The 21,376-nt window shown below is 42.2% G+C and overlaps 1 protein-coding gene across 2 annotated transcripts in view; it reads right to left on the reverse strand.

The window, feature by feature from the left end:
- Positions 1-1,064: 1,064 nt before the first annotated feature.
- The window catches only part of LOC131591923 (transcription factor ETV6), a 135,831-nt gene continuing 115,519 nt past the window's right edge, over positions 1,065-21,376 (reverse strand). For both annotated transcript variants that reach the window (XM_058863046.1, XM_058863045.1), the window contains 3 exons: positions 7,934-8,076; positions 5,511-5,611; positions 1,065-1,959 (listed from right to left, as the gene is read on the reverse strand). In XM_058863046.1, the coding sequence (XP_058719029.1) occupies positions 1,854-1,959; positions 5,511-5,611; positions 7,934-8,076 (350 nt within the window). In that variant the 3' untranslated portion in view covers positions 1,065-1,853. The remainder of the gene's footprint in view (positions 1,960-5,510; positions 5,612-7,933; positions 8,077-21,376) is intronic.

Genomic DNA, 21,376 nt, shown 5'->3' on the forward strand with positions numbered 1-21,376 from the left:
TTTTTTCCTGGATAGATTAACCCTCTTGTTAAATACATGGAAAGATCAAATGTCGTGTTGCTTTAATAGCTGATAAAAGCTCTATCATGGGAATGTACCTTGTTTTTTGGTTGAAATGGATTAGATTAGCCTTTTGATTTTTTTCCAGATCTAGTTTCTTTTATGTTTCCATTAAAGAGGCTTTCTGCTCTTAATGCACTGCTGTGGATGTGCTTTCTTTCAGGCACCATGTGATTCTTCCAGTTTCCCTATGTCCCTTCTCCCCCTGCAAGCATCATTTCTGCTGCTAGATCTTCCTTCCATTCAAAGGACCACTGCTGATGGATCACTGGACACCACACACATTCCTATCGTCGTGGCCCAAGCTGTGAAATGAAGCAGGCCAGCAGTTTCTCATTTGGGCATCAAGGACTGCTGAGCTTTCTGTGACCAAACTAGGCATAGCTCTTTGCCTCACACCAAGCACCCTCAGTGCAGCAAACCAAATGGAGGCACCTTGCAACCAGAACAAAACCCCAAACCACCAAAGCAACATGGCTGTAGGTTGTTTTTTTCTCTTGTCTTAAATGTTAAAAACAGGCAAGCTGGGACAAGCTTCCTTGATGGCAGAGCTGTAGGATGGGGGAGGGCAGTGGGAGGCATTAAAAAAATACAAATCCCAAAACAAAGCCAAAATCAATTACAAGATATAAGTATAGCTATTTGGTCTCTAGTTCTCTAACATCAGCTTTTAGAGTGGTGAATCATCTACCTCTCCAGCAGCACAAAATGATCCTGGAAGTGCTTCTGAGTAATACAAACCATATGATGAGTCCCTTTGCTTTCTATGATGTAAGGAACAGTCCTTCACCTTTCACCCCAAAACTGCTAGCAGGTATGAGAAAGACCCCTTCCTTCTGTAATTACAGATGCTTCAGTCTTCCCTTTTTATAGAAAACTTTGAACTGAAATTCACAACTGTGAATATACCAGGGGGATTACATATATATTTATATATATATGGAACTTTTAGATATATATACACACATATATATGTATTTGTCCCCACCCTCCCTTCCCCCTGCTCCATTCTATCACTTCTTTGCTAGAAGGAGGGAGAATGTTAACTGATAGTCACTTGCAGAGGTTTGTCACATTTATTTTTCTCCTCTCCGGAGCACTTAGGTGATTGGTTTTGGTCCATATTCCAGCCGTTAACAGCCAGTCTTTGGGAGCCCAAGCTATGCTGGGATGACAGCCCAGCCTACACGTGAAGGGTGTCTCCTCTTCATTTGACAGGTATGTGTGAGAAATTCTTTTGGTAGCTTCAACACATTTCCCAGTGGCAGCACGTATAAATTCATCCAAGCAAACTGGAAGCCTTGAGCAAATCCCTTCTGTGTTGCTATTGTTTATGCGGTGTTGTGTCATGAGACTTGCACAGAAAATAAGAGCACTCTATTTCCATAGGAAAGCCTTCCAAAAACAAAAACAAAAACAAAAAAAAAAAAAAGAAGAAGCATAATCTGATGTCTTGTCCTATGTGAGATAAGGAAAGTCAAACTGCATGTTTATTCGGGAAAAAAAAATTACAAAAACCCCCAAAACTGAAACAAACCAAAAAGAAAGAAAAATTCAAGGGAGACTTTGTAGGAACAGTGAAGTAGTGCATAGGTCCAGGCTTTTTCCCCTTTGCTTTCCTGCCAGCACCACTTCTGCCTGCTTGTTTTGTTAAGGTGCTTCAGATCCTGCGTGGTCTTCAAGCTAAGTGGCAACCTCAAGTACTGCTCCTGTCTTGCTGCTTCCCCTCTCAAACCATGCCGACCATCAGATGTTTCTCCCCTGGACCCACAGAGGGGGTGCACCTGTTTCCTTCAGCACTCATCTTCTTGGTATATTTGTTCATCCAGTTCCTGGGATTCAAGGTGCTCGAGGCGGTCTGTCCGGCCACTCATGATCTCATCTGGGGTCTTCATGAACCTGCAAAACAGAGAAACGAGCACATTTCTCAGGGGTCTTCATCAAGTTCATTATCTTCATCAAGTTGTTGAGACCCCTGAGCTCTACAGCTCCCAAGATAATCTTCGCTGTATCTTCCCAAAGCCTTAGTATTTCCCAGCTTCTCCCCAGTTATCTTCCCTCCTCTATACCTTGAAAGGAAACAAAAAAATCACTGGCATTTACCCCAGCTTCTTGAAAGTTCAAATCTGAAACACAGACTTTTTCAAAAACCATAGTTTTTTTCAAAGAATGATATTTATTTATTCTCCCTCATATTGTTTGCTGTTGTCATGTCAGATGACATCTTGGCACAGGTACACTCATGTGTGGTGTCTGGTGACAGAGACATGAAAGGTCTTTATGACCAGCATATTTCAAAGCACAAGCCCTTGCAAGGTGTGGGGAGGCTGCTGATCCACCTCAGCCACCGGCCCAGGATCTCAGCTCATCCCTGCTGTTCCAGCTGAGTGTTCCTCAGAGCCCTGCAGGAGCACCGGGACTGACTGCCCGAGGGGTTTGTGAAGCAAAGCCTCTCCTCCATCCCGTCTCAGCCGAGAAAGCTGTCACGGGGTCCCTGGTTCTGTTTTGTTGTTAACGCTGTAGTTATTGTTGTTTGTGTGCCTTGTTATACACACTAGGTAAAGAACTGTTATTCCTATCCCCAGATCTCTGCCTGAGAGCCCCTTGATTTCAAAATTACAGTAATTCGGAGGAAGGGGATCTATATTTTCCTTCCAAGGGAGGCTCCTGCCCTCCCTACCAGACACCTGTCTTCCTAACCAAGACAGTGAGTGAGAAGAACATGAAACACCAAAGGAACAGAGGGGGGAAAAGCCAAGGTCCAAGCCAGAACAAGCTCTAGGAAACTGAAAAGGCCCTGAAGGAAAAAGGCTTAGGGCTAGGGAACTGTAAGCAAAGACAGTCTCTTCTGGTGTGCTTGTAGCAACTGTGACTGCAGTGAGGCAGCATCCTCTGTAATCAATGCCATGGCTCCCAGCACCAGTGTCACAAGGCAGTAAGTCTGCAGGGTGCTGGAGACAGAAACGGCATCTGGGGAGGCATGGTAGCAGCAGGAAATGAGAAAGGACATCTACCAGCCTGCAGTTTAATTCTGTGGTCTTGGTTTTTGCCAGGATGCTTTTGTGTATTACTGCACAGAGGTAGCACAGAAAGGCTCTGCTTTTTCCTTTTTAATTTAATGGTGTAGGAAGAGAGAGTGGCACAGGAAGGATGAAATCCTGATTTCAACACAAATCAGTTTCCCAACTCCCAAGCACTTCTGGAGAAATTAGGATGAAAGATGCTTATGCTGGAAGTGGTACAAAATTTCAGTCTTTCATTAACAACATACTGGTTAAAATGCAGCAGTATGAAATGCGTTAATCATAAGAGCTGATTTTACTTCAGGTTGATGATATGTTCAGTATCCTTTCCCCAGTAAAAACCAAAACAATCAACAAGTAACACTGACTCACATGAGAGAATGCTCACTGCTGAAGCCTCTCAGCAAACACACAGCATAGCCTGGAACTAGCCTTTTGCCATTCCCTCTAATTTTGGAAATCATGTGCATATATGCATTTAGGGAAAGAAAACAAACAAAAAAAAGGACTATGACTCACTGCTGTGTCACTGCTGGAAGAATGCTGCTACTACAAACGGTGTTACGGTGGTGAAAACCTCATATGCAGGAGTGGTGAATCAGTGCCTGGCTACACACTGAAAACACACCAAAGCCCACGGCCAGACTGTACCCTGATTTAAACCCTGTGACTGTCTTGTTGCTCTTGCATGAGGATGAAATCAAAACACAGAGTGGTCCCACTGCCCTTATCCTCTCTATGTGGGGCATGGGCTGATGTGAACTGCAGTGCAGGAATTTGGGCATTCCTGCTGGTCTGTGCTTTAAGTCACATCAAGGAAACCATAGAGTGGGTATTTCAAATAGCATTTGACTACATTAAAAACAAACAAACAAGCAACAACTCAGAACCGCATGAAAATTTAGAAATACTGTCTGTGACCTATTTTGTTGCAGAAGACACCCAGCCAACCTATTAGAAATCTTCTTACTCCATCTTACTTAAAGCTCTAAACAGATATCTGCAGATGACAACTGCCTGCACAATAAAGTCACATTTCCTATTATTTCTGTGCTTGTGAGGAATAGCCAAGAAGGGAACATTATTGACTTGATTTTTTGCAGCTGTTCTTTTTCTCTTCAGATATAAATAGGTCTAAAAAAACAACATCAAAAAGTTTTTATTGGGAATTGTGCAAAGAAATATTTTGTTGTTTTTTTTCTCCTAGTTTCCAAAGGAAATTAAGTTCATATAGCTCAAATTTTATGCTCTCTGGTGACCTTTGAATTTTTTGGTCAATTTAGCCAAGTCTTACAGAGGAACTAAGGTCTCCAAGGGCATTAAGTTACAACCATTTTGAGAAAATAGGCAGCTGGGTTGAGAAGAGATGGACTCCATCTTTTGTGTATGTCCCCACTGAAGGAAAGACTTCAAGAGAAGCACATTCAGTGTTCAGCATCAGGAATTCCCCCAAGGCAATACAGTCTTTACACAAGACCACGGAGACACAGGTACCTTTGGTACTGATGGAGCAACCTTGTTTTAACTTTCCACCAGAAAAACAGTTGCTATCAAGCACTTGACTTTGCCCATGCCTGCTACTTTCCTTCACTCTTCTTCCTGCATCTATGTTTCCTTCTAAGAGCTGACATAATCAAGTCATCCCACAGAACCCTTTTCAGCTGAAGATAGTTTGAGTGCTAATGCAGTTCTGTTAGCTATTTAAGAAAACAAGTTCAAAGATTACCTTCCTATTGTTATCATTTCCAAGCACACTGCTAGATCCAGGCCACTGACAGCAAAGCAGTCTTTGGTTTGAGTTCAGTGCTCTGAAGGTCAGGCGTGCACTAGGACTTGCTGGTGTTGTCTGAAGAGAACTGGAGTGCTCTCATTCTGTGCCATCTGCACTCAAGTTTGTACAAATAGCTCCCTGTTTCAATGCTGTTTCAGGCTCTCTTTCCTAAATTCTTGGTTGTATCATCCAATTTGATGCATTGGGTTTTATGAACAGCTCTTGCAGCAACCTCTCTTCCTTCAAGGCAGCACCAAACATGTGGTCAAGTGCTTCTCTTCTGTGATGACCTTGAGGAAATGCCTGATCCCTGCTCAGCTTTCACTGGCAGCTGCGTTTGACAAGTCGATTTGGAGTAGGTTTTCCAGCAGTTTCGCTGAATCATTTATCTAAGGCCTGAAACAATGGCACAGCCTTGCACAAAGCAGTGAAAATACTTCTGTTGTCTCCACTGACACTTGAGACAGACCCGTGCTTTTGTAAATCAGTGTGGTTGCCTTGAAAGCTGGAAAGCACTGCTCTAGATAGCTTTTACAAATGTATGGCCATCTGCACCTGTGTTACAACTATGGCAATGAGGTATCCCACACTCAATTCCATCCTCCATCCTCTAAAACTAATTTCCATAGAAAGAAATGGCAAAGAAAGAAAATTACCTGAACAAAAGCCTTTGTCCTGGCTCCTTCCGGATAATATTTAGTTTGTAGTAGTGGCGTAGGGCTCTGGACATTTTCTCATAAGTCATATTTGTTCTGTTCTGGTTTTTTTTCAAAAGAAAAAAGGGAAAAAAAGTGGTGAGATGATTCATTAAAACCTTTCTAAGCCCCAAAATGAATTGCAGAAGTATCACAGCTACCTAGAGTAACCAAGACAGTTCAAGAAATTACATGTACCATTTTTTGCTGTTTGCAGGCCCGTTCTACCCCCACAGCCCTCATCACCAAAGTTTTGTGTGTCTCTTTCCACTTAGAGCAATTTAAGCAAGGAGTCTAACAAAAATTCCAAGCAAGGCTTTTCTACAGTTTCTTGGAATACAGATAACAAAAGACTTAACTACAAAAGGAGACATTAGATGGAGGGAGATGCTTATGCCAAGTGGGATGTGACAGGCCTGTTCCTAATGAAAACACCTTTTGTAAAAGCCTGGGAATAGTGGCTAATAGGCTGAATCTGTCAGCAATCCCTGCTTGGAGCACTGTTCCTCTGGGATTCCCCTGCATTAACTAGTTAATGCTCACAGAGCACTGTTTCTCCTCTTGTTACACAGGTGTAAATCAAGAAGCCAATTGGGTAGTACATCTGCTTCTGACAGATCCTCCCCTATATTCTGGGAGCTGTTGGCCCAAAGGCCATGGCCAGAGCACTGAGGTATACTGAAGTGTGAGATGATTCATTAAAACCTTCCTAAGCCCCCAAACGAGATGGCCCTGTTGAAGCTGAGTGTCACAAGACAGAAGTGATGGGCATTGGAAGAGCTGTACGTGGGCAGCCCCCAAATTAGAGACTTGGAAGAGCAGGATCAGCCCCTTAGGCTATGTCTACATGAAGAGCATTTTTCTGGTCCAAGGAGCAGTGGTTTCTGTCTGGCAGAGACTCCCCAGCAGAGAGACAACTCTGCTGGCAAAGCTGTGTATGCACAAGTGTAAAGCAGCTGCCTTGCCATGGGCAAAAAAATGCCAAACCAGTAGAAGCATGTTTTTGTTCTGGGACCTTCCATGTCAGGAGCTTGGATTCATCAAAGGAGAGTGATCCACCTGCCTAAAATGCCCAGTAAGAGCAGGCCCCCTCTGCTTGCCCTGACTGCAATAACTCTGCTAAGGGAGGCCACATCAAGAGCTCCTGTGGCAATGAAATACTAATATGGACAAAGTTTTCCCTGCAAAATCTAGACTCCTCATTGGGAACCTCCCTGAAATACTGTGTGTGCTTCTTCCATTTCTTATATGATGAAAGGTCACTGTGTTGCCCAAGTAGACAATGGTCTGAAGGAGCTTGTTTTAGACACCCAGCATGAGACATGATGGCATGGCCCAATTATTAAATGTGCAAGTTGGTAAGTTTCATAAAATTCCCATTAGCCCATATCTCCAGCATGTTCAGAACCATGTGGATGACAGCACAATGCTCTGGTGTGACAGCCACTCCTCCCAGTTTTGTGTTGTCTGAGAATCTGTCCCATCATCCAGGTCATTAATGGACATACAGTACTGACCCCAGAATCAGTCCCAGGGGTAAAATGACTAGTGACTGGATTTTGTGCCATTGATCACCAGCAAATCAGCCCAGCAAATCAGCCAGTTTTCAATCTACCTCACTGTATTCTTGTCTAGGTCATTCATACTTAATTAGTCTGTCTTTGAAGCTGTTATGAGACAGTCTCAAAAGCCTTTCTAAAATCAAGATAAGCTATATCCACCATTCTCCCTGAATCTACTGTGCCAGTAATTTTGTTGTAGATAGATATCATAGTGACCAAGTATGATTTCCCTTTTATAAATCCATGCTGATTATTCATACATTCATTTGAATATACTTATATACATATACAGAAATATCTATACATAACTCAGCCCCAAACTGAAAATCAGTAATAGCTTTCCAAAGACCAAAGCAGAAACTGCACTCTTAGAAGGAAGTACATAATACTGAACATTTGGTGTCTGTTACAGGCCAGCGTGTGGACTCCAGGAGTTGCTGCAGACAGGAACACAGAAAGCTCCTGCTCTGTTGTACAGAGCTCCTTGTAAACTACATCTCATCAAAATATCCTCAGTATCAGGTTTCGAGAAGAAATAAGATGCCTTGAGAGAGGACTGTTAATTCTTGCACTCCTTGTAATTTTATAATTACGTGCATTTATAACAAAGGTCTTTAAACTAAACCAACAAGTTCTTTATGTGAAGATTAGGTTTTAGTGCTTCAGGATGGATGCTCTGTATTTCTAATGTATATAGAACAAAAGATTACAGCTTTCCAGCAGTAATTTATATGCCATCCTTTCTTCTCCTGTTTATAACTGAATCCTGTGATGCTACAAGAGGCGAAATGCTGCAGGAAGAAAATTGCATTGCTTCCTTACCTTGTGGTTTCCCCACAGACGGGCCAGCCCGTTGGGATCCACTATCCGAAATATTTTGGATTCCTTATCTTCCCATCGGATGAAATTTTCGTACCGGCTGTCAGAAAGCAGCTGATAAACATAATCCCAAAGCAACCTACAGTCTGTGAAGAGAGAAGCAAGACAATAATTACTTTTCCTTTTTTTTTCCCTTGGGATTAATTCTGGAAACTTTTTGGGTGAATGTGTAGTGAAAGGACAGTTGGGATCAGGGCTGAAACAGCTGCCATGACCTGAAATGAAAATGGCTTGGCTCGTATCGAGTAATGTTTGCAAAATGGACTACAATATACAGCCTCTTCTGATGCATCCCAGTTCTCCTGACAGTGACAGAGCATCTCCATCTCATCAAAAGCTGTGTGAGGTGACCTGCTGGTCTTTGCTGTGTGTTTATGGTTGTATTGAAGCACATAAAGCTCACACTGTTGGCCCTGATGCTGTTGCTGGCTGTTTAAGTGGAGAAATCATGAATCCTGCAACCTGCTCTCCCTGCTTGAGGCTGCCCTTTTCTGTGCTAACATTCTGTGCTAACATGCTTTTCTGAGTCTAAAGCATGGGCAATATTACAGCTTTCCTTTGTAGATTCCTTGTGATATAAAACTGACAGTTTCTCCCATTTTCAATTTGATTTTTTATTTTACTTTTTAAGGTTCCTGGAAAGAAACAACACTTAAGTATTATAATTACTTGAGTGCTATCAAGAGGTTAAATACTTTCTATTTGGATAATTGAATTCAAATTTCCTCTTGGCAAACACTCCTTAGGTCGCTAATTAAAGGTCTAACAGACACTTAAGTTTTAGTTTAGTGTTTTTCAGTTTCATGGCAGTCTCTTGAGACTGAGGAAGCCAAGAGCTGAGCTGCTCTTACTTCCTGTTTGCAATGTATGTGTGAAGCACAGAATAACTGGGAATATGGAATTTGGAATGTGGATTGTGTAGAGCTGGGGGTACTGCTGCTGTCAGAAACAACAGGGTTTTCACAGCTCAGCTATCCAGATTTCTAAGGTGGCTGTGGGGTTGCATTTTACTTTGAAAGCAATACCAGCCTCTGAGAAACGGCTTGTTAGAGTTGTTCAAGGGCTGGCAACCAAAGAAATCCAGCTTCTAAGTGCTAAAATGGATTCTTGTCAGCCTGTCTTTCTACTCCTGTCTGTCTGTCTGGGGCTGGCACGTGTTACAATGGGGATGATGACATGGGAATATAAAATACTTTTTGAAAAAGGATATGAATAACACGTTTAGTGAGCACACCTGAAATGGATAGAGATTTTATTTTCCCACTTTCAAATTGCAAAGAGTATCTCTGACACCAGTACTGTCTCTAAAACCAGAACTTAGTTTGCCAGTACCCCTGCTTTAGTCTCTCCCTGCCAGTCCTACAAAAAATAATGCAGTATGTTTTGAAGAGATGACATCTGTCAAAAATTCCAAGTTCCCATTCTAGCTGAAACCTACCCTGATGGTCACCTCATCCATAACATCCACAAGAGGAGGAATGTGAGAGGCAAGAGACAAGACTTTTTGTCATTAACATTTTTCACAGAAAAACATTTTCCACAGAAAAATGTCCATACCCATTTGAGTTTTTTCTAGGTTTTAATTTAAAGAATGAAACCTGGGCACAAGTTTCCCTGGACTAAGTGAGAGGTCTGAAAACTAAAGTTGAAGGTTACCAGTTGAATTTCTGTCATCCCCCCTCTCATAAATTCACAAAAACCAATTCTTACACTGCCTTTCTGACAATGTTTTTGCACACACACACACACACACACACACACATTAGAAAAGAGCTTATTTTCTAGACTTCCTTTATGATTCAAGACAAGGGAGATTATATTGCTCTTCTGGTTTGTGCCTTTTAATATTGTGGGAGGTTTTCAGACAAAAGGGTAGTAAGGCCATTAAATGGTTCTTTGACACACATGCAATTAATTCTAGAACCCTTTCAATGCAAGAAATTTATAGAAAATGTCTTTTTAATGCAAGAATCCTTGGGGTCAGCTGGAGGGATGGTGCTCCTGGAGAGGCCAGTCAATGTCATGCTTTGTCATATTCTTGAATGTTCAACCCAGAGCAGACAACCTCCAACTGCAGCACCTTTTAGCGCATATTTACAGTTCTGCAGAGATATGATTTATACTCTTTACTTTCACTTCAATTTTTGCAATAGGCAAAGTTATTTTTAATTTCTCTCTCACATTCAGACACACACCCCGGGCCCCCCTTCTGCACAAAACCAAAGAAGCAGACAAAAAAAGCAACCTGAGATTTCTAGGTGGAAACAAAGAGAGCTTCAGATGCTAAGAAGAGGCAGGATTCAAGTGCAGATTTGGTTTTTTATTGTTCACTTAGTTTTTAGGATGAATTCAGGCTAAGCTGGAATATAAATACACCTTTTCATTTGTATAAATACAAATGAGAACTACTCAAATCTGCATCTTGAGAGCTTCACAAGAAAAATTGTAAGTGATCAAGGGCCCCATCCCATATTCTCAACTGATTGAGCTGCTCAGGCTTGCAGAGTTATTTAGTAGGTTGGTGGAATTTGCAATAAACCCAACTACCCAAGTATCTGAGACTGCTGTTTGCTTCAACAATAAAACCAAAAATCCTTGAAAACTCTGCTTGGTTCCTACAACCACTTAAAAACATGATTTCAAATCATATGGCTGTCTATCAGCAAATTTAGATATATGACCCAGTTGCATTTACATAATCTACTGAGCATCAGGGAAACTGTGGCAACTGTCTAAAGATACTGCAAATAGGAAATAAAAAGCATTAAACACCAGTAGAAAATATTCAGGCTCACTGCATTTCTTCTCCCCAGAGCTGAGAGCTCCATGCACACAGTAATCTTTGAGCAGCTGATGCATTGCAGCACGCTTTACTTACGTATGAGCTCTGCTTGCACAGGACCTAAAGCAGCCTGCCTTCCTTCTAGTTTCACTTGGGACACATTTAGGAATTTGAGCACAGGAACTTAAAGGATTTTTGTTTGTTTTTAACCAGAAATGGTTGCCCTACATATCTTTCTCAAGACTGCACAGTAAAAAAAATATGAGGTCCTGGAGGGTTCTCCCTGACTGACAGAAGATCAGCAATTAAATAATCTACTAGTAGACACCATCTTTAATAGGACAGTAGAGACAATGAGTCGAGGATACCTGGTAACTCTTAAGATTGAAATTGGATTATAATTGAATGAAATTGGATTATAGTAGAGCCCATTTGCAAGCCTGTGAAATTAGTCAAAACCCAACAAGAGGCAAAGCTAGAAAATGGTTTTAAAAGGAGCTTCTCTGCTAGGAAAAGAGGCACCTCCACAAAAGGCTGCTGGTGATGACGGACAATGTGCCCAGGGCACAGCGTGGGATTCTTGGGGCTGCCATGTGCTGGGCTGGCAGTTGGGACTTTGATGATCCTTGTGGGTGCCTTCCAGCTCAGGATGCTCTATGATTCTATGATACAGAAAGTTGCATTCTCCAGGAAGGCCAAAAGTGTGATGTGTATTTTTAGGAAGGATAGAGGAAATGGAGAGAAGGACTTGTATGTGGATAGTTGTTTTGTAAATGTCAATTACTTGTATGAGGAAAGTCTGGATGGTGGAAATGACTCCATGAAGACTCAATCTCCTCCTTGGCTATCAAAAGGCCTCCAAAGGAGCCGCTGCATGAGGGGACTCTCCACAGGGTGTGTGTTGGCTAGTGAGTTATAGCAAGAAAGTACATGGATGTTGCTGAGGCCAAGCAAGTTTTAAAGTGTGGGAGATTCAGTTGGGGAGTTGAGGCAGGGCTGGTACCTGTTTGGGTATGATGTGATTTCCTGCCTTTTGGCTAAAGTAAGCTTACTATAAGCTTATTTAAGCAACTATGCCTCCCTAGCACAGGGAAACATAATTTCCCTCTAGCACACACAAACCTCTTTTTAAAAATGAACTCAGATGATTGAACTTTGTACAGTCTGCAGCTACAGAGATTCAGCTGCAGATAGAGCTGGGACTGAGAGGCTTTAAGGTGTTGTAGCTGGAGTAGGAAGGTGGTGAATGGCCCAGCAATGTGGAAAGGACGCCTAAACACTGGGACTTCCATGCCTTCCCATTTTCTCAGCTGTAATACTAAGCAAGTCTGAACTAAGTAATTAGCTGGGAATTAGGGGAAATTGCAGCTTCTAATGGAGAGGTATGGATACAGCTTTCCTCCTGCAGCTAATGCTTCTAGAGGGACTTTTATAGTTATGCACAAGGTAGTGATAAGGTGCAGAGTACTTAGCTGGTTCTCAAATTGTCTGCCATAAGCATTGCCCTACATGTGCAAGAGGCAGCAGTTTCCCACTCCTGCTAATAAAAACTATGTTATTATTAATTGATTAGGCACAGTCTTCTGAATACACACCTAAAGAATACCAGTGTTTAAATACTTCCTAATAGCTATATTATAGTAATAAATATCCCTTAGTATTGAATTGCCATCTCAGAATGATCTGTAAATGAAACATTTTGGATCTTAGGTTCCTAGTATTTTGATATTTGTCCAGCTGTTACAAATGACTCCTCCAGTATCATTTGGCCAATGTCATCTTCATGTTGCAGTAGTGAGATGTCTCGCATCTGTACTCCCCAGGACTAAATAATGCTGTTAACAATATAGGCGTTCGCATGCTAAAGACCTCTTTTGTTCAGGATATAACATTCCCCTGCACCAAAATATTACTTAAAGCACATGCTGTATCTGAGCCCTCTATTGTTTAAATGAGGCCCATGGTGCAGAGCTGGCCCTCTTCATGTAGCAACTACCAAAAACCTCCCATAACCACAGAAATGTTTTGCAAGACCCACCCACATCTTGCACTGAAGAGCATTATATAAAAAGTGTTTGATCTGGCTGATGACTGCCTTGGAACCCAACATGGCTCCACACAGGAAGAGATGCCAAAGGAACGTTGTCATACTCCCTCTGACATCAGCTGAGGCCTTACCCCTTGCTGTGTAGGATAGCCTAAAATCTCTCCAGCATGATATCATTTGACTTAAATGGTTCTGTGATTTCTACCAGCTGAAGAGTTCTCCCAAGCTCAGCCTCCTTTATTTTTTACAAGGTGTCTTGTGTTTCAGCTGCATTTGTTCAGAGTGAAGCAAACAATGACTGTTCACAACTGAAACTAATGAACAGAACCCTGGAAGTTCTCTGGCCCTCTGGTTTCTCTAAGTACACCTGAAGTGTGTGTGAAGACAACATGGTGATGCTCACAACGTCAAAATCATAATCTGATGTAATTCACAATCACTGCAGCTGGGGAAAGGCCTTCAGTCCCAGAAAGTCTCTGACCTTAGGAATGTCACTGTCAGAGTCCTGGGAATGGTCTGACTGGGGAATTTCCTTAACAGACATGCTGCAGGAGCATTATGCCATGCTGAGATACAATCCAGCTTTAAGATCTATCCATGACATATTCATTTTAGCAGACAAAACCAAAAGAAAAAAGTAACCAAGCCTCATGGTTAAGGGTTCAGATGGCTCTGAGGCCTGGGGAGCACTGACCGATCCTGAGATTGAGCATCCTGGTAACCAATGTCTGTTAATCCACATCCAGGTCACCAAGGGAAAATAGTTTTCTTTCTGTGAATGTTGCACTGGAAGCAGGATAGTAAGACAGTACAGTAAAGCCAATGTTTTTTTGTGGAGAAACCTCTTGACAGACAACTGTTTGTTCAGCTCAGTAAATTCAAGCTGGGGCTGAGTAAAGAGGTTGCCAGATCACCCAATACAACAGTTGTATGTTGCTTCTGTCTTGTACCCAAACACTGAGTGGGAGATCATGCAGAAGGAGAGCAGAAACCTGAGACTGTCAAGCTGCTAACAGTTGTGCTGTGAGGTTGTAAAAATAACACAGCAAGCCAAGCTCTGTCTTTGGCAATAAAAACTTGTACAGGGAAGGAGGATCCAAAATATACCTCATGTGGTTGTAGAAAAGAGCACTGAAATCACAATGAATATGTAATGGATGGGTCACAGACCATTTGCTAGATGAAGACTTTGAAAGCTAAAGACTGTTGTATTAAAAACAGTCTTTTTTCTTCCTGTCCACTTCTGCTCCATGCCTCATCTCCACCAAACAGATGGGCATTTTCAGTATTATCTTCAAGTGCTGTTCTTTTTCTGCTCCACCACAATGGTAGAAAAGACTCCTGCTAAAGAAACCTGTCTCTGATTCTCCTGTGGCTTTTCCTCAGCTTTACTGCTCATGAAAGGCAATGACTGGAAAAGAAATTCAACCTTTGCCTGTACACATACGCTTTTTACAAACATCTCACAACATCTGACATTAGAAAACTGGCCAAACATATTAATGATGGGAATTAAGAATGGTGGAATCCTTCAAAATTGTACTTTAGAGAAGCTGGCAGGAATGACTTCACTGCATCAAAGGCATTCCCAACAAGACTAATAATTTTTAAACCCCCAGTGTGAGAATCTCTATTATCTTCTGATAGTACAGTCTTGGGTTTAGACTTTTGGTGTTTTCAAGAGCAAAAAAATCATTGTCTGTAATAGACTGCTTCCTATGAAATTCACTTCTGCATTCTCTCAGAAAGCCCAGAGTACTGTGGGAGGTGTGAGCATGGCTGGAAGACACAGCTCCTGGTGTGTTCCCAGGAAGGCCCTACTGAAAGGACTTCATACATAAACTGGTGATTTCTGATGCATCCCTTGCCAAAAACTGAGATGTGACCTCCGCTTCTTGGGGTTAAAACTCCACATTAAGACATGACTTCCCCTTCCCTTCCCTTCCCTTCCCTTCCCTTCCCTTCCCTTCCCTTCCCTTCCCTTCCCTTCCCTTCCCTTCCCTTCCCTTCCCTTCCCTTCCCTTCCCTTCCCTTCCCTTCCCTTCCCTTCCCTTCCCTTCCCTTCCCTTCCCTTCCCTTCCCTTCCCTTCCCTTCCCTTCCCTTCCCCCATAGCAGTTTAATGGTTTGCATTTGAGTTATCATAAACTGATGTGTGTGCTTGTAAGTGATTGGTGTTAAAGCCGGACTTAAATAGGCCTATCTCTGGACACAGTGAAAGTGTAGTGTCAACACTGTAAACAAAGTGTGCTCTCCTGCTATAACTAAGAGCATTCAAAGTGATCCAAGTTTGCTTTGTAGAAGAAAATCTGAATTACTGAAACAACTCTAGCCTGAAGGAAGTGTGCAGTACACAGGGAAAATAAGACACCTATTTTCATTAAAAGGCAAGTTTCTTAAAAGAGAGTGTAACATCCTGCTGACCCCAATGAATGCTTAGGGTACTCTGAACCCACTTATCTGTCTAGCATGGGATGTAAATGGGTGTTTGTGGTGGGTTTAGTGCTGGCTAAAATCACCAGTGCACTTACTCATTTCTTGCTGTGAGATATGGATTAGAAGGGCAAAGCAGTGATATTTACTCATGGTTCTCACCCAACAATCAGATCTCCCTGAGGTACACATCGTGTTCCATCTTTCTTACGTCTTCCCCAAATGTCACTCAATGCAAAACCAGCACAGTGTTGCAGTACAGTAATCAGAAGAATAAAATCTAAATGACTGAGCTTTTCTCTGGCTTGGTCAGTCTTGGCTTCTGAGTAGACCTGAACAAGACCTGACTGCAATTTCTGCTCCTGTAACTGTGCATTAAGAATGGAGACAGCTGTGAAGCAATACACTTCACAGAAAATCTACAACCACCTATCCAACCTATTGCTATTCAGCCATTGTTTGAGCTCGAGTGCCATTAGTTAAATTGGCAGGGAAGGCCCACTTTCATGCTGAAGTTAATTGTTAATGCCATGTTAAGAAGACCCTCAAGGTTATAATGAAAACTCCTACGAATATGAGCTCTATGTGCATGACTCATCCACACTTCAGTCTCTCCAGCAGTCTGGGCTTCCACAGGGGCTCCAAGAGAAATGGCATGCAGTGGAAATATAAAAGCATACATGACTGCAAGAGCAAGTGATGAAACAAGGCCAGTGACATTATCACTGTCATATCCAAAGGGGAGTGACAGGCCAGCATTACACCATGATTTTCATGTTCTTGCAAGGCTCCAAACTGTTTGTATGAGCTGCTGTCCTACAGGAAGGAAGGTCAGTTCCCTGGAAAACAGCTACTGACCCCTACCACTTACAACTTAGAACTGCCAAAGTGAACCACTGTTTTAGCTCTCTCTAGGTTGCCAGCCTGTAATTTGAAATGGCTTAGCTGGTGTGACCATCTTGCCAAAGCTGCTTCCCAAAGTCTGTGTGTCACCAAAGCCCCACCAGCCACTTCTATGCTGTCACATCCTGCTGGGTTCATCACTCATGACAGTGGAGAAGACAGCCTTGGCAATCGTAGGTGGGTACACAGGTGGGTTCCTATGGTATTAGCAATGCTATGTGCTGTCCTGAAGACCAGCAGCGTGTTTATACACCCCAGATGTGGTTTGCCCCCCTGGCTGCCAGGGCACACTGCTGACTCATACTGAGCATGGCGTTGACGAGCATCCCCAGATCCCCCTCTACAGGGATGCTCCCCAGAATTTCTCTCCCTGTTTATATTTGTGCTCAGCACTGCTCCACCCAAGGTGCAGAATCTATCAGCTGGACTTGTCAGATTTCATCCCATCAATCACAGCCCAATGCTCCAATCTATACAGACCCCTCTCCAAGGCATCTTGCCCCTCAACAGTCAACAGCATCTCCCCAGTTTGGTACCATCAATAAAATTGCTAAAGGTGCATTCAATTTCTGCATCCAGATTGCTGACAAATACATTGAACAGGACTGTCCCTAGAACTGAGCCCTGTGGAACAGCCCTGTGAAACACTGCCAGCCAGATGTGTCCCCATGTCCTACAACCCTCTGAGCCCTGCCCTTAGGCAGTTCCTTACCCAGTGCAATGGGAACCTGCCCATCCCACAGCCACGCAACTTGACACTGCTGTGAGGGGCAGTAAGAAAAGCCTCCCTAGAGTGCAGAATAACCATACCCACCACCCTCCCTCAATCCACTAGGTGGGTGATCTTAGCAACTCAACTTTGCAAATTACTTAAATGGGATTTACCCTTGTAGATGACTGTGCCTAATGTCTGCATTTTTCTTTAAATGCCCTTCAATAGTACCCAGTATTAACTTTTTCATCCTTTTTTCCAGCCTTCTGTGAAGGCTAATGATATCAGTTACAAAACCTGTAACTTCTAAGTTGTGCTTTGATGCTGGTTTTACTCTCTTCACTACAGAGGCATAATTGTTTTTTGCCTCCTTTCCCACCCTCCCTCCCTACCATCCAGCATAGGCCATTGCATATTGTAACTGTGACTGTACAGCTGTTTTGTACAGAAAGAAAAATAAACTAGTAATGTAGTGTAATGCATTACAAATAATAAACTAATGTGGTGAATTTGTGCAAAGGATTTTGCTGGTATATGAGTTAAAAAAAACCCAAAAGATCTTCCTACAATGTGACACAGTTGTAAATGTCCCATGGACACATCTGGAGCAGATGCAGGCACTGGGGCTCTGGTCCTACTAGCTAAGTAGTGAGAAGACTCTGCTGAGGTGAACTGGTTTGAGGTTTGGTGTCTTCTGATGTTTAAGCTCTAAATGTCTATTGTTACAAATCTGACAGCTCAATCAGCTGAGTTTTTCTTATCCTCATTTAAAAGCTTTCCAGCCCAACTCTGGAGTATAAACAGAAAAAAGTACCAGTTGATTTGCAATTTTTTAAAGCACTGTATTTCTGAAAGGGGTATTCCACTGTCCCCTCCTGTCTTTTCCCCTCCCACACAAGTTATTTTTTCAAACAAAGGAGGAGAATCCATGATTCTGTCCCCCCTCCAAACTCTGTCCCCACACAAAACAAACCCCTTTGGAAGACCTCCCCATGCTCAGAGCCTACACCCATCCCAAAGTGCTGTTTTGTACATTTCAGTAGAATGTGAGTCATTCAGAGCTGATGTACTCTTACCATGGGACTGCATTTTTGCAGTTTCGGTCATCAGACTGTTTTTATTGAGATGTCACATACACACGCCTTGCCACAGATCCATGGGCCCTTGTACTCTCAGGATGTGTGGCACACTGAGAGGCTGAGATAAACAAGGAGGCAGCTCCCTGTCATGACTTTGGCAGGGTAAGAATCTTGTCTATCCTCATTCCAACAGCAATCAATGGCTTTATGGGCCTAACCAACACAGTGGTAGATAATGTGCCTCCCAACAGTTTAAACATTGCTTGGCTTTTCCTCAGACTCCTGAAGGGGAAGAAACAAATCTGGCAGCTCATAAAGTCAGATACAGCCCAGTTGCTAAGGTAACCCAGCTGATAAGAGCAGCACACCAATAGATAACACCAGGCACAGGACTCACCTGCCTTTAGATTTCAGCATGCTGTGGATTAGTGAACAAGCCTTTCAGTCCCAGAGCTGGTACAGAAAAAGACACTGGGAGCTGGAAATCTCAAGGACCTGCTCAGCAATGTATTTCCCCTCACAAGAAATATCCAGAATTGTATTAGGGAGTTTTAAGTGACTGAATCTAAAGTGAGGTAAATACTACCATGTAATTAGACAACCTCTATGTGATAAAGGTTAGGATGAAACCAACCCTGTTATAGTTGGATAGTCCCATAACTGCCTCTTGCACCTTGGGGAAGTATCTTTTACAAGATATCAAAGCCCTAAAATGCTTGATAACAAAACCTTCACAGTCAGAGATTCATGAGGAGTAGAATTTCCAGTCTGCAGAAGGGCTAATCTGAGGTGCTCCCCTTGGTTTAAACTGCAACTGTGAAAAAGAAAAAAAATCTATTTTCACCCCCCAGAGAGAGATATCCTTGGAGACAGTTTTTGGAAAGCCAAGATAGACTACTGAAAAAAATTCAGAGCTAAAAGTAAGCCATATATAGAATGCCTGCTTGCTACAGTTCAAGTTAGGACCTGGCTACCAAAAGTGTTGATCCTTTGAATTAGCAGTTCCAGTAGGGAAAATTCTCCATTACACTGCCCTGCTGAGCTCCCCTTTTGAGGTATTTTAAATATTTTTACATGCTGTTAACTAGATGACTACTGATACCTGAGTTACTTTGTTTATCCCTTGCCTTTAGTGTCCTTAGAGGGGATGCAAACCTGTTTCTTGATCATCTCAACACTATGACTTCTAGTTCTGACAAAGTTACACAGAAGACTTGTGCACACTGTTGAGAAGATAGCTAACCATAATTTTCAAAATCAACTCTAGCCAATGATGAATAATATATGTGACCTTAATGAGTAATATAAAGATACTTTATGCCTCTGGCTTTGCTAGAAAAGTGTTAAATGGCCTAAGATGAAAAGATAATAAGACCTTCAACTTGAAATCCTTTGCTGTAAAAGGGAAAGTGCTTTACCAGTAAAATTAATATTTTGAAAAATGGTATTACATAAAAAGGTAGGAAAGATTAGTCAGCCAGTGAGTAGAGGTCATTATTTTGTCTGATAGAAAGTCCAGAGCTGTATTGATTGACCTCCTGAAAAGAGAGAATTTGTGTATAGCAGCAAGCAAAAACATTTTCTTTCTCAGCAGCAACTAATTGCATGCTGCATTTAAAAACACACTCTATCTACAAGCGAACAGATTAATGAGGCTGTGAGGTGTCTTAAGTCGAGGGAAAATTCTTTCTACAATATAAAACATCTGAGCTGGGAACAGAAGATGTTCTGGAGCACAGCCTAAGGTTTTAGTCAGCAGCCTACCAGGCTTCCCTAGTAGCTCCTCACCACTATCTCCCCTGAAAAAATCACCTGCATGCAAGTGGTTAAGCCATAGGAAGTCAAGGCTCTTTTCACACTGTAAACAGCGGAGTGCTTAGCTCTGGCACTGGACTATAGGTAACTCTTTTCATTGCCCAACCCATCAGTCATCCTCATCAAGAAAATGGAAACAATGCCAGTGATTTCTAAAAAAACTCCTTAATATATCAGCATTGATGTACATTTGCAGTTTAAGAGCCATCTCTCACAGCTTTCATGGTCTCCCTCACACTGAAGTGGCAAGCATGGTTGGTCAAGCACCTCCATGTCAACTGTGGGAGTAAAGGTAAGGACATAGATAGAAAATACATTTATGATGACATAAAAATAAATGAAATCATTTATTGGCAAGAGCTGTGAGATGAGTGGGAAGCAGGTAGAAAGGTACTTTCTTTCTTGAGTGCCTAAGTATGCTGCCATTGAATTCAACAGCTCCAGTAAAGTTGACTTCAGGCATGAAGCATGGGCTGTCTAAATGCTTGGTAGTAATCCAGTTTTTATCACCTTTAAATTAGCTGTAAGCTCTTTAGAGGGTGTCTCTACAGTTCAGGGGCCATTACAATCCAATCAGAGGAGCAGTAGCTTGCGCCTGTACAGCAAATGAGGCATGTGAGCTTTTACAATTAAAGGACTTGGGCACTGATGGAAGTACACTGGCCAATTTATCAGCAGAAATCTAATCAATCTAACCATGAGCTCTGTAATTCCCCAACCCTGGGCCATAAAACACTGCCCTCATCTGAACCAAATGCTTGAACAGACTCCAGGTTTTTCTGGCATGAAATAATTCACCAGCTATTTCAGGTATGCCACCCTTGCTTGTGGGTCTCAGCAAAGCCATGGGTTTGCAAGTGAAAGCACCTATGTCTGTAGATATAGCCTTTGGATAACATTTTGAATGGCTACACATACTTGCCAAGAAACTATGTTAGGTACAGATTTTCACGGGCTTGGGCTCTGTTGTCCTGCAAACAACATAGGGATATAAAGGACATGGGAATTACTGGGGCTGGTCACTGGACCCACTGCACAACGTGCAGAAACCAAAGATTCCCAACTATGTAAGAAAACTCCTGAGTTTAATATAAAAAAATTACACCACCACATACTCTCCATATTTTTTCTTACCTTTATTTCGGACTAGGGTTTATTCTTAGAGAATGTTTCTGGAAAATAAAAATTAACTGCTTTGATCTCCCAGCAACACTTTGTGGGAAGGAAATCTCCAGTGATGTGATCACTAGGGTATTTTCTCTGCCATAACTTTATTTATTAACTTGCTGAGAATTTTGTGGGTAATAAAAATCAAAAGGAGAGAGACAAATCTCAGCCAAGCAAAAATGTCAGAAGATTAACTTCTGTAACTCATCTTTCTGTTAGTTAGATCATGGTCCTTGCTTGATCTTGACTAGATGGTAAGATATGTATCTTTGGAATTTAAAGTGGCAAATCTTAAGAAAATAGATTATCTTTCTCATTAAAGCTGAGGCAGCACCACATCTGCAAAAAATTTAAGGCATGTAAGGACAAAAAAGAACAAGGTGTTTGTAGCTCTGTGGACATGTGTAATACCCCACAGGAGCTGAGGATCACATTAGGTCACTGCTGACA

This window comes from Poecile atricapillus, chromosome W (assembly GCF_030490865.1).
Source record: "Poecile atricapillus isolate bPoeAtr1 chromosome W, bPoeAtr1.hap1, whole genome shotgun sequence".
NCBI lineage: Eukaryota > Metazoa > Chordata > Aves > Passeriformes > Paridae > Poecile > Poecile atricapillus.